Source organism: Syngnathus floridae, chromosome 9, assembly GCF_059516105.1.
Source record: "Syngnathus floridae isolate MCC-2025c chromosome 9, RoL_Sflo_1.0, whole genome shotgun sequence".
Taxonomy (NCBI): Eukaryota; Metazoa; Chordata; class Actinopteri; order Syngnathiformes; family Syngnathidae; genus Syngnathus; species Syngnathus floridae.
Window position 1 is genome coordinate 10,662,959 of NC_142421.1, and position 14,135 is coordinate 10,677,093.

General features: G+C 37.8%; 1 protein-coding gene across 1 annotated transcript in view; it reads right to left on the reverse strand.

The window, feature by feature from the left end:
- plpp4 (phospholipid phosphatase 4) overlaps positions 1–13,675 on the reverse strand; it is a 35,446-nt gene extending 21,771 nt beyond the window's left edge. Inside the window, exons 1-2 of the mRNA XM_088384581.1 lie at positions 13,287–13,675; positions 160–268 (exon numbers count right to left, since the gene is read on the reverse strand). Coding sequence (XP_088240707.1) covers positions 160–268; positions 13,287–13,375 — 198 coding nt within the window. The 5' untranslated portion in view covers positions 13,376–13,675. The remainder of the gene's footprint in view (positions 1–159; positions 269–13,286) is intronic.
- Positions 13,676–14,135: the final 460 nt, after the last annotated feature.

The window sequence follows — 14,135 nt, forward strand, 5'->3', positions numbered from 1 at the left end:
ACTATTAATCATCCTAAAGGAAGGATTATACTGCTGCACAAACGCGTATAAATTAAACAAAGAAAGTGGTTCAGCTACATGGAAATAATCACTATTTATATGGCTGCTATCAAGTTGGCAATAAATGAGAATGCATATAATGATACAGTAGGTACTTACGAACATGACCCTTTTGGGAATATGATCGGACTCAACCAGCGGATTCTTGTAGAGCCACAGCTCCTCTGGTTGGATGACTCGTTCGAAGGGCTCCAGGAATTCGGTAAACCTGTAGCAAAGATTAAACATTTTAATTGGAATATTGTGCATACTGTGTGCTCTCATGATTTTGGTGTGACCAGGGTGGCTAAAATGAGGTCTTGGGTTTGGAGTAATGACAACACTGATCACTGATCACCTTCATTACAATGCCCTGTTGACTCCTCTCGCAGGATGGGGACAAATTAGCAAATCTTTAGGTGAACTAAATTCAAAACAAGTCACTAGTTTATTCTGTTTGACACTTGATGCATGATATACTTGTTGTAAGGTGTGGCCATCTTAAAATATTCACAATGACGAAGCTACAAAAAAGAATGATGCGAGCATAAATGCAGCAGCACAGAGCTTAGGCAAGAATATTTGTCACCGGTGAAATGAATGCGTTAACGACAGTGATGATTGTATTGACATTTTGTTTCCATGGATCTTGAATTTATTGTAGAGCGTGAAGAAATGTGACTTCCTTTAAAACCATTAATGTCCCACATAAATCACATCCTGAAATGTATCTTTTTGGACTGGTTTTCTCTTAATGTTTTTGTTACTCTTTGGTGAAGTGCATGTATTTGATATTTTATAGGTTTTTTTTTTTTTTAAAGCTATGCGATAAAATGTTATTGATTATTTTCATTGTGAAAAATGGCAACAATTTCTACGGAGGATTGCAGAGGGAGCAGCATAAACGGGGAAGCACAGATCTGCTTTTCCACAGGCACTTTGTCCAACTTTTTCGAGGGGTATTCCATTCATTTTCTGAACTGCTTACCTTTCCGAGGGTCACGAGTTTGGCTGAGCCTATCCCAGCTGACTTTAGTTAGTAGGCAGGTTACACCCTAAACCGGTTGCCAGTCATTCACAGGACACACATAGACAAGCATTCACACTTAAAGACAATTTAGAGTTTCCAATTAACCTGCCGTCCAGTTAGACATATCAAAAAGTGTACAAATAGTAGTGCGGTATCTATTCTAGTAAACACAAGCCATATGTTGTTGTTATGTTGTTCCGTCACTCCATTAATGGCAGATAGTATGCTTCATTAATTATTTCTATTTTCAAAATTACGCTCTCTACAGCATCTTCGTTCAGACGTGAGTGGAAGGGAATGCTGTTTAGGTGCAAGAATTAAAAACACAGAGAAGAAGCACAAAATACCCCCCCCCCCCCCAACACACACACACACACACACACACACACACACACACCCTTCAGGTTATTAAATAGCAACTTCAGCCCACCTGTCATTCTATACGGCTTATCTCAAATTCACTAGGTAGCTTCTTAATGAGTTTGAGACCGGCTCCCCCGAGGCACCTAGATATAAAATCTCCTCTTTGCTTGCCTTCATGTTTGAACACAGGAAATAACAGTAGAGTGCAAAGAAATGAGTAGACCAAAAGGGGGAAAAAAATCGCCAATCTTGATGTCTATCTAGACAGAAGACAGAATTTAATCATTAAGAAGATGACGCTCCTCAGTTTTGATTGAGACTCGAACAAAGGTATTACCACCTTTAGAATTGTTGTGGGCGTAAGATAGAGAAGAAGTAAAACTGTTATTTTATTCTTTTCCAGAGTTCCTCCAAAGGGAGCACTTCATACTGGAAGTAGTAATGTGCCATGGCCATGGTCGATATATCCAGACATAAAAACGCATTATTATTTTTAACATGTCTATCTTTATTTTGAAGCTTGTGTGGATGAATGGCAGGAGGCGTTATTTTTGACAATTCAAAGTGTTGTTTTATTTTTCGGTACAAAAACTACTATAATTAAACTCTGAATGATTGATTGATAATGTCATGGCTCGGACTTGCATGGCTTCTTCTCGGATAGGCTCATTAATCTTCATTGATTAAAGACAACATGACATTAGCAGCAGAATTAACTGAGAAGTGGATGACAGAGACATTTCGTCTGCCAATTTAAAGAATGTTGGAATCAAACTGGGAGAGCCCTCATCAATAGTACCAACAACAATGCCAAAGCAAAATAAATTCATCATGAAGCAAGCAAGCAGTGGAAGGTTTTTTTATTGGCCAAGTCAATCTTGGGACGTTTAGGTTCTCAAGACTGAAGGCATCAAACCAACTAAAGAATAATATGAGTGGTATACCTCTGGAAAAATGAGCCTCCACAAATACAGCAATACTTTGATTTTCAGTACATAACTGTTGAGACCCTGATTTTTAAATATTTCATTTTTGATAAGAAATGTTTTCAAGCTTCAGCAAAAACGGGAAGGACTCAACCTGAGTGTTCCAATAATTTTTTTGTGGCCAAGTGTAGCTTTTGCTTTTAATCTTATTAGTGCCAAACTAATTCTGTGGCCAATGAGTGTATCATTGTAGTGAGGTGTAAATATCTGCATTTATATATCTGTGGTTTGCAAGTCACATATTTCACCGCAGTAGACTGCTTGGTGAAGATGATTTTCATTCGTGCAAAACTAAATTGCGTTTTGAGCAGGTTATTATATCCAGTCTTCTTTCTAAGAATTTGTCCCCAATATCCTCTAACAAATCCATACTCGCCTCAGAGGATTTGCCTTGGCTGGAGATTCAATTTTAGATCATGACTCATTTTCTCTTCTCTAACTAAAAACTTTAAAATAAAGACTTGAATACACTTCTCACGCACTTTAATGACTTTTTGCACCAATTTCACCCTTGCGTCTCATTATATGTGCTCATCCTTATTGGAAATTAACTCACCTAATTTACAGGCTGCCTCGAAAGCAGAAGGGTGTACATCATTTACAATATGGCAGAAGGTGAGCTTTGATCACATTAATGATGGTGCTTTTAATTAGTAAAGCATAGTCTACCAGCCTGGCCAGCTGAGAACTAACTTTAACTACACAGCGATAACAAGAAATAAAAATATATATAGCAGCCTTGTAGAAAGCGACTAAAATGGTGAAATGTAGCCCAGTAACAAAGTAAAAAAAGATACTCTCTAATCAGTGCTACACTGATACCCGACATCCTCTCAAAGTTGAGAGATGGGCCCCCAAGATGGCCATAAACACCAACAGGTCTTAAGTCATCTCTGCCTGCTGGTTACCTGGGGAGCACTTTGTCCTGTTATATCTGCTTTTGTTTGCTCTGTGTACAAGGGAAAGCCTAATGGCGTCTACAGGCTCCATTACATCATAGATCTTGTAGTTTGAAAGAAAGAACTTCGATGCAAGCTTTTGTCAGCAAATTTAAGTGTTGAAGTGGAGTGGCCCTGAACTTACAATTCAGAAAGTGACAAAAGATTTTACACAAAACAATATAGACCTTAAACCAGTAAGCATCCACATTTAGCTGTTTTTTTTTCTTCTTCTCCGGGGTGGGGGGGCAGCGTCACAATATTTTTTATAGCTAATAAAGGTTTTGGTGACAGTTCAGAACAGATTATTTCTATTACTTTTAGTTTTTTGTGGAATTATTTGTGTATCACCTAAGAGATTCCAAATTGACAAATTAAATTTGACACCCCGAAATATGCAAAAGTATCGAAGAGAGAAGCTAAGCCAATTAATGTATTTTAGAAACCAATTAGGTATAAAATATGTTGGTAATTTAATAGGGTGAGCATCTATCATGTAAAACAGCCACCCTAGCCCTTACCCTGATCACAAGGTTTCCAGCCTGATTGACCATTATTATACACCCTCAAAGTTGCTAGATATTGCCATGGCAACAACAGAAATGCCTTCTCCTTACCACAAGCTAGGGAACAAAAGTAATTTTGGAACTGAAATTGATGGGCGGGATTTATGCCGACATATCCTATCTCATGCTGTATGGCAGCATGAAATTTAATTGATTTCCATAACAGGCTGAATCAGTTCATCTGACCTTTTCACACCCTGAAACATTCCAGGATTTTCTGTTCATCTTCATTACAGCCTTGCAAATAGGTCAGTTTATCCTCATTATCTCATTTTCGATTTGGCTCAATCACAATACAGGAGGATTATGTCTCTCCATTACTTCCAACAGCCGATGCACATTTGTTCAATTTAACACATCAAGTTTATCAGAATTTTTTAGAGACATCTGCAAAGGTTAAAGGGATGGTTTACTGTGATGGCCCCGAAGTGCAAATCGCAAACACAAAAATATGCTAAATCATTATTTTTCATGTACAACCTTTAGAAAGACAGACTTACCACTTCTCAATACAATGCATTAGAAGCTTAAGTTAGAATAGATTGCATTTTGTCTGAAAGCAAGCTGAGGCTCGAGCTCCTATTGAAATTCTGTCACCTTGTCTTAATTAACAGGTGGAACAAAACAAAAGCATTGCAATGAATGGTTCAAAAGTCACTTGAGAGGGCGTTAGATGTTTTGCAAACGTCTTACCCTTTGTATGTTCAATCTTGGTTACACTCACAATATATGATATACTCACAATAATGTGGTTACATGACACTTTTGATTACACCAAATGGTGGAAAATGTGTTTGGGAAGCAAATTAACTAAACAGACCATCTGTTTCATCAGAGTTGGAAATGACTTTCCTCGCTGGAACAGAGGTTGGCAAATATTTTTCACCTTTCTCTGCGTCCTGTCACTCTCTACTTAAAGATCCAGCCATTTCATCAGACTGCAGAGAGCTGTTGAGATGAGATTGAAGAGATTTCCAAGGTAATCGAATTAGAGATAACACTGGACCCAGAAGTGAACCTGGTTATCACTTCTTTTGGTTCATTTTGTCAGATTTTATGGCTGAACAATCCCAATCATATAAATGCAGGTGCTCTGGCCCCCTCCAGGTCATTGCCGCAAATTGAAAATGTTATTTTCTCAGAGCCCTGACAATTATTACATCAACCCACATCTCCCATCCAACTGTTTTCTTGGATGAACTGTGTGAAAATGTTGGATGACAAAATTAGTTTTACAACTTAATATACCGTATTTTCCGCACTATAAGGCGCACCGGATCATAAGGTGCACCTTCAATGATTGGCCCATTTTAAAACTTTGTCCATATATAAGGCGCACCTTCAATGAATGTCCCATTTTAAAACTTTGTTCATATATAAGATATATATGTACATTTGGCCCGCGGGCCGGACTTTGGACACACCTGCTGTAGTGGCTCAATATTGGGCCATATATAAGGCGCATCTGATTATAAAGTGCACTGTCGGCTTTTGAGAAAATTGGAGGCTTTTAAGTGCACCTTATAGTGCGGAAAATACGGTAGGCTTGTGACCGTCATCATCAAAAGTGCATCATTGACTGTACATATAATGGAATACCATGTGCCAAACTCACAAAACTATTTCATGTGACTTGAATAAGCTAGATGGTACAGTGCGTTCTTTTGTACAGACAAGTAACCAACCATAAACTACATGAGCTAAAATCGAATCTAAATAAATCAAAATCTCAAATTTAGTAATTTCTGGTAGTGACATCGGATGTAAGTGTGTTTTTAAAAATGTCCAAGAATAATTCATCTGGATTCAGAGATATTTCATATAGTGTATGTTCCCCAAGCTTAATGAGGCAAACTGGCATTACATCATCCACCAAAAATTGTTTTTCATGACTTTTGGCTCATCCCACCAAGGGAACACGACATTATTAAATAGCGCATCCGCGTCCCTAGCCTGGGAATGAAACCGATATATGAGTGACACACAGCAAGCTGACATTTATCAATTCTGTCATGCTCATTGTTCATTCTGGCACACCGACAGCAACATGAAAGAAATTCTGGAGGTGTCCTTTTTATTCAATAAGGATTGGATCGCCCAAATCCCAGATCGTGCATTGAAAATGACAGCTTCAGAGGCGAAAACATTTTTTTTTCTCTCCCATATTCACACAGCACATATTTTGCCTGACTCTGCATTTGCTATGTTTACTAAATTTTACTCTTTACTCGAAAATGAGCTTCAGATATTTCTTCAATATGAGTACACTTCAAGTATGGCATGAATGTCAATCATGATTTCTTTAATCACTTTAATTCTGGATTATTTTAGTGGGCTATATAGACGACAGTTGCTAGCTTCAGTTATTCTTCTTTTTCTTATGTTCGTATCAAGCCAAAAATGATCCCGATTGTTAGTTAGTTTTTAATAATTGGGTTGCGTAACAGCTGTTGTCGCATTGTGAGACCATCTGTTTTTCCACCGGGTTGCTGATCTTTTCATGAGAAGTGTCTAAATTGTGCTTTCCTTAGTATGACATACTGTCATACTGCGACAATGTCATGCTAAGGAAGGCCTGATAGGCTGGATGACTCGCAAGGTAGCTTTTTGCATCTTTATCATCCATAAACCACTATCAAACATGTATTATAACCTAAGTAAAAAAAAAAAAAAAATCACATCACTATGGCTCCAGTGATGTCCCCAATAAATGTTGATGTCATAAACATATTGTAAAGGATAAAAATGGAATTTTAGCAGGGGAAAAAGTGCACCGTCACTACTCAATGTTGTAAATAAAAATAAATAAATCTTGATTTTACAGAAGATTTTTTTGACTGGCCAGCATAGTATGACATATATACAACTTAAATTACATACTATAAAAGGCTGAACTTTTGATGCAAGCAAAACAATTAATGAAAGTTTACACGGCTCCCTTATTTGGCCACACATTTGTTTTAGTAGTTTAAGGAGACACAGCATTGAATGACTTAACTTTTTTTTTCTCCAGTAAAAGATATTGTAAAGTACAACTATCCATACATTAATAATGTCGCTGTGATGTTTTTAAAGGTCAATGATTTAAATCACAGATGTCACTCAAGACCCCGGGGCCAGATACGGCCCGCCACATCATTTTATGTGGCCCGCGAAGACAAATTGTGCATCAAATTTGTGTGTCATTACTAGAATTGCAAATTGTCTTCACTTTTAATAATAACAATTTTAAAATATTTGACCAGTTTTTACTTGTATGATTTGAAAACGAGTTATTTGTCAGTTTGTTTTGTAGCTTTTACTGTATATAATATGAGGTGCTCATACATTTATTTGGGTTGACAGTCATAATGGCCCTCCGAAAGAAGCTATGACTACAATGCGGCCCGCGAAAAAAATTAGGTTGACACCCCTGATTTAAATGTTCATCATTAGGATCTGAAGTGGGCCAAAGGACTTTGACATTTCCATTTCCATGACATAAGGAATGTGATCGGACACATATTGTATGAAGGTTCAGAGGCAAGAAATTGGTTTCCACAGGGATTTGGACTTGCTTGTTATAGAGAGAGAAACCTGTGAGTCAAGATAATGCGTAATTGGAGGGCTCCTCTTTCCGCACCCCCACAGATAAGAGTATAGAGTAAGGAGATGGATACGAGGCGAACACAAGAATGACAGCGATTTAATGGGAAAAAAAATTGGTATGTATGTGTCTGTATATCCCTATCGGAGGCAAAAATAGAGAGAGAGAATAAGAATGATTTTTTTGATGTTGATGTGAGGAGGCTGACTACCTTGACAGAAAATGTGTCACCTCCAAGATCTTCACGATGCCCTTCTCAAATATCGACCGGTTGTACCTTGGTTTCAGCCGGCACATTTCCGCACACAGACAGACGTTTCTGTCTCTTCTGTCACTTTGATTATTTTGTTTCAGTGGGGTCCTGCATTATCGAAATTCATTATAAGAGGTTATGTGAGTGTACAGGACTTGGTAAATGTACATTTCTACTTATGACTCACACAACCATCGTTGAGTTACTTCCCCTTACATTCATATGTTCAATGCAGAGGTTATATTACAAAGCAGGCTCTCAATGTGTGTTCCTCAAGGACGTCTCCCTGGAGGATTACGAAACGAGTAGGCATCTTTCAAGTATGCCGCTATGAACATGAATGTCTTTATAGTTCGGATGAGAAGAGGGCATACATAATTATATGGGGGGGATGTTCTGTAAGTACAACTGGATTTGTCATATACGTATTTGACCAAGATAATCGTGTTGATGCTAATGTGGTTTTTCACAAAGCCATGAATACTTATAAATGTCCTCTTTTACTGACAATAATTTTACTGGGGTAAAAGAAGATGACAAAAGATATTCAAAGACAGATTGTTTTGCAAGTGATCCAACTCTAGGGAAAAAGCCATAAAATTAAACCAGTTGTGCAAATGTACTTTCTCTCTTTCTCTACTTCTTCTTTTAACAGCTCTCATAAAAAAGAGAATGAATAATTTAGTATGTAAATACCAGGAGCATCTCAAATCATGCAAGAACATTATTAAATCTACACCCACCAATTATGATCCAGCTATATGATCCAATAAAAGAGCTGTATCAAGATTTTTAGTTAACCCTTGCTTGACAAAATCAGAGCGGTATAAATTTTTAATAGGCTGTGACTATCATTATTTTGAGCGTAGGAGAGTGGAGGCAAGACAGCTTTATTTATACATTATAGCGCAATTTATACACACAATAACTCAGTGTTTCACATTGCTACGAAAAACATCTAAAAGCAAATCTATTTTTCACAGAATATAAAACATTTAAATAACAGCAGCAGTTGAGACAAAAGCAAAGTAGAGAAATAAAAAGTAGATGACTAAAATTAATAAAAGAACAGAAACATGATTTGGGAAAAAATTCATTATGCTCTAAAAGACCTCAATCATAGATACACTAAGTGTAGGTTTGAAAAGTATTTACACTTTGGGCTAACTGTTGGAAGCTTATTCCATTTGTGTGCAGCATAACAGCTAAATGCCAATGCACCATGTTTGCTTTGAAATGTGAGCGCTACTAATTGACCCCAGTCTGCGGACGATAGAACTCTACTGGGTTTATTATTCATGAGCTTTTTTTCCCCAAGTATTTATGTCCAGGGGCAAAGCACCACATTGAAATTTGAATTGGGACAATTAAGAGACTACTCAAATTTTCTGTGTTGGCTCCATCCACTTGTTTTTCCCTATGACACCATTGAGAAGTTAAAAATTGCGACATAATTAAAACTGTAATTGGTGTCACAATCTACGTTGTATTTCTTGTTCGTGGTATTCTCCAGGCTGAACTAATTAAATTGGTTATGTAACAGTATCATAAATCCAATAGATGTTTTACACAAGGATCAATAAGTGAACCCACCTGGGGGTCTCGTCTGCGGGAAGATTATTTTCCGCTGTCAATTTATGTTTGTGGCCGTCTCATATGTTTTGTTCACACCAAACTAATGAGGACTACAGATTGGATGACCTGCAATTCAGGGTCTCAGATTTCAGAATAACAAAACAATAAAATAATATAAGTAGCAGTGTAATGTGCACCTGAGAGAGACATGGGGAAAATGTGCAACACTCTGTCTCTTGAATAATAATATAGATTATAAATTTTTAGAGAACTGGAGCTATGTCGCGTTTATGCAAATGTCTGGTCTTTGACTTGTTGCTCATCTATTGCTGTAATCGCAGAAAAGTAAGACGTAAGTTTTGCTCTGACAATGTTCAAATCACCCGGACATGAACATTACCGTATTTTCCGGACTATAAAGCGCACCGGACTATAAGGCGCACCTTCAATGAATGGCCCATTTTAAAACTTTGTCCATATATAAGGCGCACTGGACTATAATGCGCACCATTAATGCAATCACAATATAATAACTTGAAATAGTGAAAACAATGACAATATATCAATAATGTTAATAATGTTTTATTGTTGTTATTGTTATATGAATAAGAAGGGTGATATTGGTGTTGCAGTAAACAGGCCAGGTTGCATCATGTCAGATGTTTAATCCAAATCAAATCATTCTCCATTTTATCTTTTTTATTTCAACTTCAGACGCAACAAATTACTTTATAATCACAAAATAATGATCCATAATCTTTTTGATTCATGATTCATAGTCTTCAGCGATTGATTTTATGCTTCGGGCCAGTTTAAATTTAGAATTTGCTCCGTATATAAGGCGCACTGGACTATACTGTCCGCTTTTGAGAAAATTTGAGTTTTTTAGGTGCGCCTTATAGTCTGGAAAATGCGGTATATGAGCAATATAATGTAAGTGACAAAGGTCTGGCTCCATCTTTGTAATCTTTGCAATAAGAGGCAATAGATTCTTTGTTGTTAGCTTAAGAAAAGATGGATCGATTCTATTTTAAATTGAACACCACTCCTCAAAACAGCAGCTCCCTTCTTCAGACAATTGCTCTATGTAGTAGCTTTGAGATTGCACCGAGTTGAGACCCCTTTTTTTTCTGCTGTCATTTCCCAAGTCTTAATCTATGTAATATAAAATCCCTTAGATCGCCCAAACTACTTCTATTTTATCTGTGCCATTTCTTTTCTCTCTGTGCCCTGCCATGTCTTCAAATCTAAGTATTTATTAGAAGCCACATCTGCAAGTACGCTTCTCTCTTTTTCATTATTAGACTATCAATCATGAAGTGAAAGACACAGCTACTTTAAACAACATATATAAACTCTTGTTTTTTTCCTGCAGATTGCTAGTAAAGTAAAATCTAGTTGTCTGCATTAGATATTTACACACATTTTTCAGATAGGAGAGTGATCTCCATTTGGGTGGAATGACTTTATGTTGCTCTAAAGAGGTTTCTGACTTCTGGGGTGCTTTGCAAAATGTAACGACTGCACCGCATTTACCGTTTGGTAGAACAGGGTCAAACAGGCATCACGCATGATCAGACAATTGCCTGAAGACAGGAGCTGAAGCAAGGACAAATAAAATGAAATATTCCCCTCCCAGAAAATTCTTTCTAACAAAACTGGAATGTGAATAATGTGTTAGAAATCAATGCTATCAGAATGTAGATGTCCAGAGCTATGAAGAGAATAATACAAAACAGCTATTAAAAAAAAAAAAAAATCACCTATTAACTAGTGAATTTTCCTTTCTCTGGTGGTGTCATGAACATATGTATGTTAATATAAGGTCAGGACAAAATAAATAAACATTGAATTGTGCGTAGTTGTCATCTTGTGGCATTTATATGTAATCAGAACTAAAATGTCCAGATGTGTCTAACAGCAGAAAGGAGAAAAGAATGAATATGTCTCTCCAGAAAGTAAATGGTACAACCCATCCTTCAGAAAGCCTTGAATAAATCAACCAGAGCAAAGTATTCAACTTCACCTCATAGTATGTAAGTTGCCCAAAGTTACCTCATCAGCGTGGACTCAAAAGCCATCATCCACAAAATGACTGGGGGGGCCAACATTGCTTCTCTATGGCGACAATGGCCTTTTGAGTGGAAATTTGTTCCATCTGCCCCTGAAATCCATTATCCTTAACTTCAAGGCCAGAGCGGTGATGGGGTTAAGTGGACTCCCCCGACAGTCCAATGATTGATATATAGCCACAGTGGCAACTGGAAGGAAATGGAGGGCCGAAGACAAAGTGCAGGGGGCAGGTCATAGATTGCAGCACCCAGAGGGTGGGAAGAATCTAAACAAGGCAGACAGTCCTCGGTTGTTGCGACTGACCAACCGAGCCTGTGTCTAAAATGACCACGGAGAGGAGGGACACCAGGATAGGGCAGGAGGAAGATAAAATGAGGGCTGGTGCACAGGGCCAGCATGGAAGACATGGGAGGATGCCTCAAGCCGAGTTATCAGCTGGACAGATGTGTGGAAAATGCCACAAGCTCAGCTGAATGTCTTCATCGGGCCCTACCATGAAACTTGAGCTGTGCCTTCTGCTAAGGCTTCTTATTAGGCTGCAGAACCAAAATGCTGACAATAAAGAGTGGAAAAATAACTTTAAATCAATGGAAAAAGAGCACAAAGGGCACACAGGTGTGAAACTCAAAGTAACATGAATGAAAAACAATTATTAAAGGACATTGAAAAACCAAACAATACATTTTCCAGTAAATGTGAAACCGTGGAGGAGACAGAGCATTCTTTTGCACTTCTTAAAAAAATCTCTATGCATAACAAAATAACAGTTTTCATCCCACTGTGTTCAAATGTATTGGCCGTTTTGATCTTTGCAAACATCCTTGGATATACAAATTCACCAGCCACTGATTAGATTTACAGCTTTATGTTATTCTCATGAGTAAATGTTATCAATGCGGTAAATATTATTAATCAATTAAATTAAATGCATTCAAGCAAATTCTGACTCGCTTAAAAACCACAAAACAAATTGGTGGGTATTTTTGACGAGACAAAATAATTAAAATAAAGCCTCCACAATATCCTCAATCAGTTCTTGCCAAAAATGATGAAAGACTCTCACCTGCTCAGAAAAAGATACTACAATATCTGGAGCCCCCAAAAATACCATCTGCAATCGCACTGACTGTTAAATGCAAAACTCAATTCATTACAGCAATCACAAAGTTCTTAGCTGCACCCTTGAGGTAGATTTTAGGTAGCTCTTCTTGAAGATTGTAATCATGTAGTCCTCATATGGGTTTCAACCACAGTACACCACAGCACATCACAAACCACAGAGGGAACATCTAACAGGCTCATTGCGACACTTGAGTGTAATAGCAGAATGAATTCTCTCTGACATGTTTCATTACTCAAGACAGACAGATCACCTAGCCCAAGGACACGATTTAATGAGAATATATCCAAGTCATTTAGGCACTGCAGACAAAATTCCAAATCAGAGGAGCTTATTTTGGACTGTTTTACATTAACAACGTTTGAGGTCATCATGTGCCTGATGGCCAGCTTTCTTTAAAAAGTGCTAAGCTTTTTTTTTTTTTTTTTTTTTTAATAAAACTTCTTCTCACAATGATTGTCGTAAAACTAATATCTACTTTGAGATAATATTGAATAAAATACATGAGAATGACTCGTAATATGTTGTACAATATCGGATTTGATGTTGCAACCTGTTTGCTTCTCACACGGCTTTTAGTTCTCTGTCCATGGTCCTGATGTGATAAAGAGCGGCCCCTGCTGGCAAAACGGTATCAATACAGCACAGGGGAGTCAAACGCACGCCGTTGACGCCTTCAACAACTTGAGTAAAACCAGAAATCGTTTCGATTCGTAGCATCATCAAATAACAGGACACATATGCTGACTTTACTTACACAAAAACTCCAAAGAGCATAACTCGGATTCCAATTTCCAAAGCCAGGTCACGCACGGTTTTCCTTCTGTCTGGCGATGACATGTTCATGGAGCGGACTCTCCTCGTCAAGTGTGACGGACAAAAGGCAGTTCTAGGTCCACGTTTCAGTGTTTACTTTTGTAATCCGCTTGAGGGGGGGGTGAAGAAAAGAAAAGCAGCTCCCCCAATCACACGCTGCGCGCTTGCATCACGGCACCTGGAGCCTTCTTTCTTTGCCTTTCTTCGTTCTCTTAACCCCCCGACTCCCAGTAGTTCCCTTTATGTCCACTCCAGGGATTCTTTTAATTGCTTCTGTGATCGCGACAGCCCCCACTTTGTCAAGTTCAACTCCTCTTCTTCCAGTCGATGAAGCCGACACACACGAAGGAGGAGTGAAACTGAGGAGACTGTGAAAAGTCCTTTTTTTTCTGCCCCCACTTCTCTCTCTCTCTCTCTCTCTCTCTCTCTCCCTCTCTCTCTCTCTCTCTCTCTCTCTCGCTCTCTCTCTCTCTCTCTCTCATTCATTTTCCATTTTTTGTAGTACTGTTTAGTATTTGACGCAAAAGAAATTACTGAAATGTAGCACAAAAATCTCTACATAGGGCAATAATATTGATGAACATTAAATTGATATTCATTTTGAAGAAGAAAAAAAAACCTCAGCTATAACAACAAGTGAAACTTGAAACAGTTATTCAAGATATTATGAGAAATATTTCTATTTTCCTTCATTCCCGATTGTGTACAGGTGAATGGGTCATCGAATTTAAACATTCTATTATTCATATACACTGTAAAACATGACATTGCATTACTGTGGCCGAAAAAG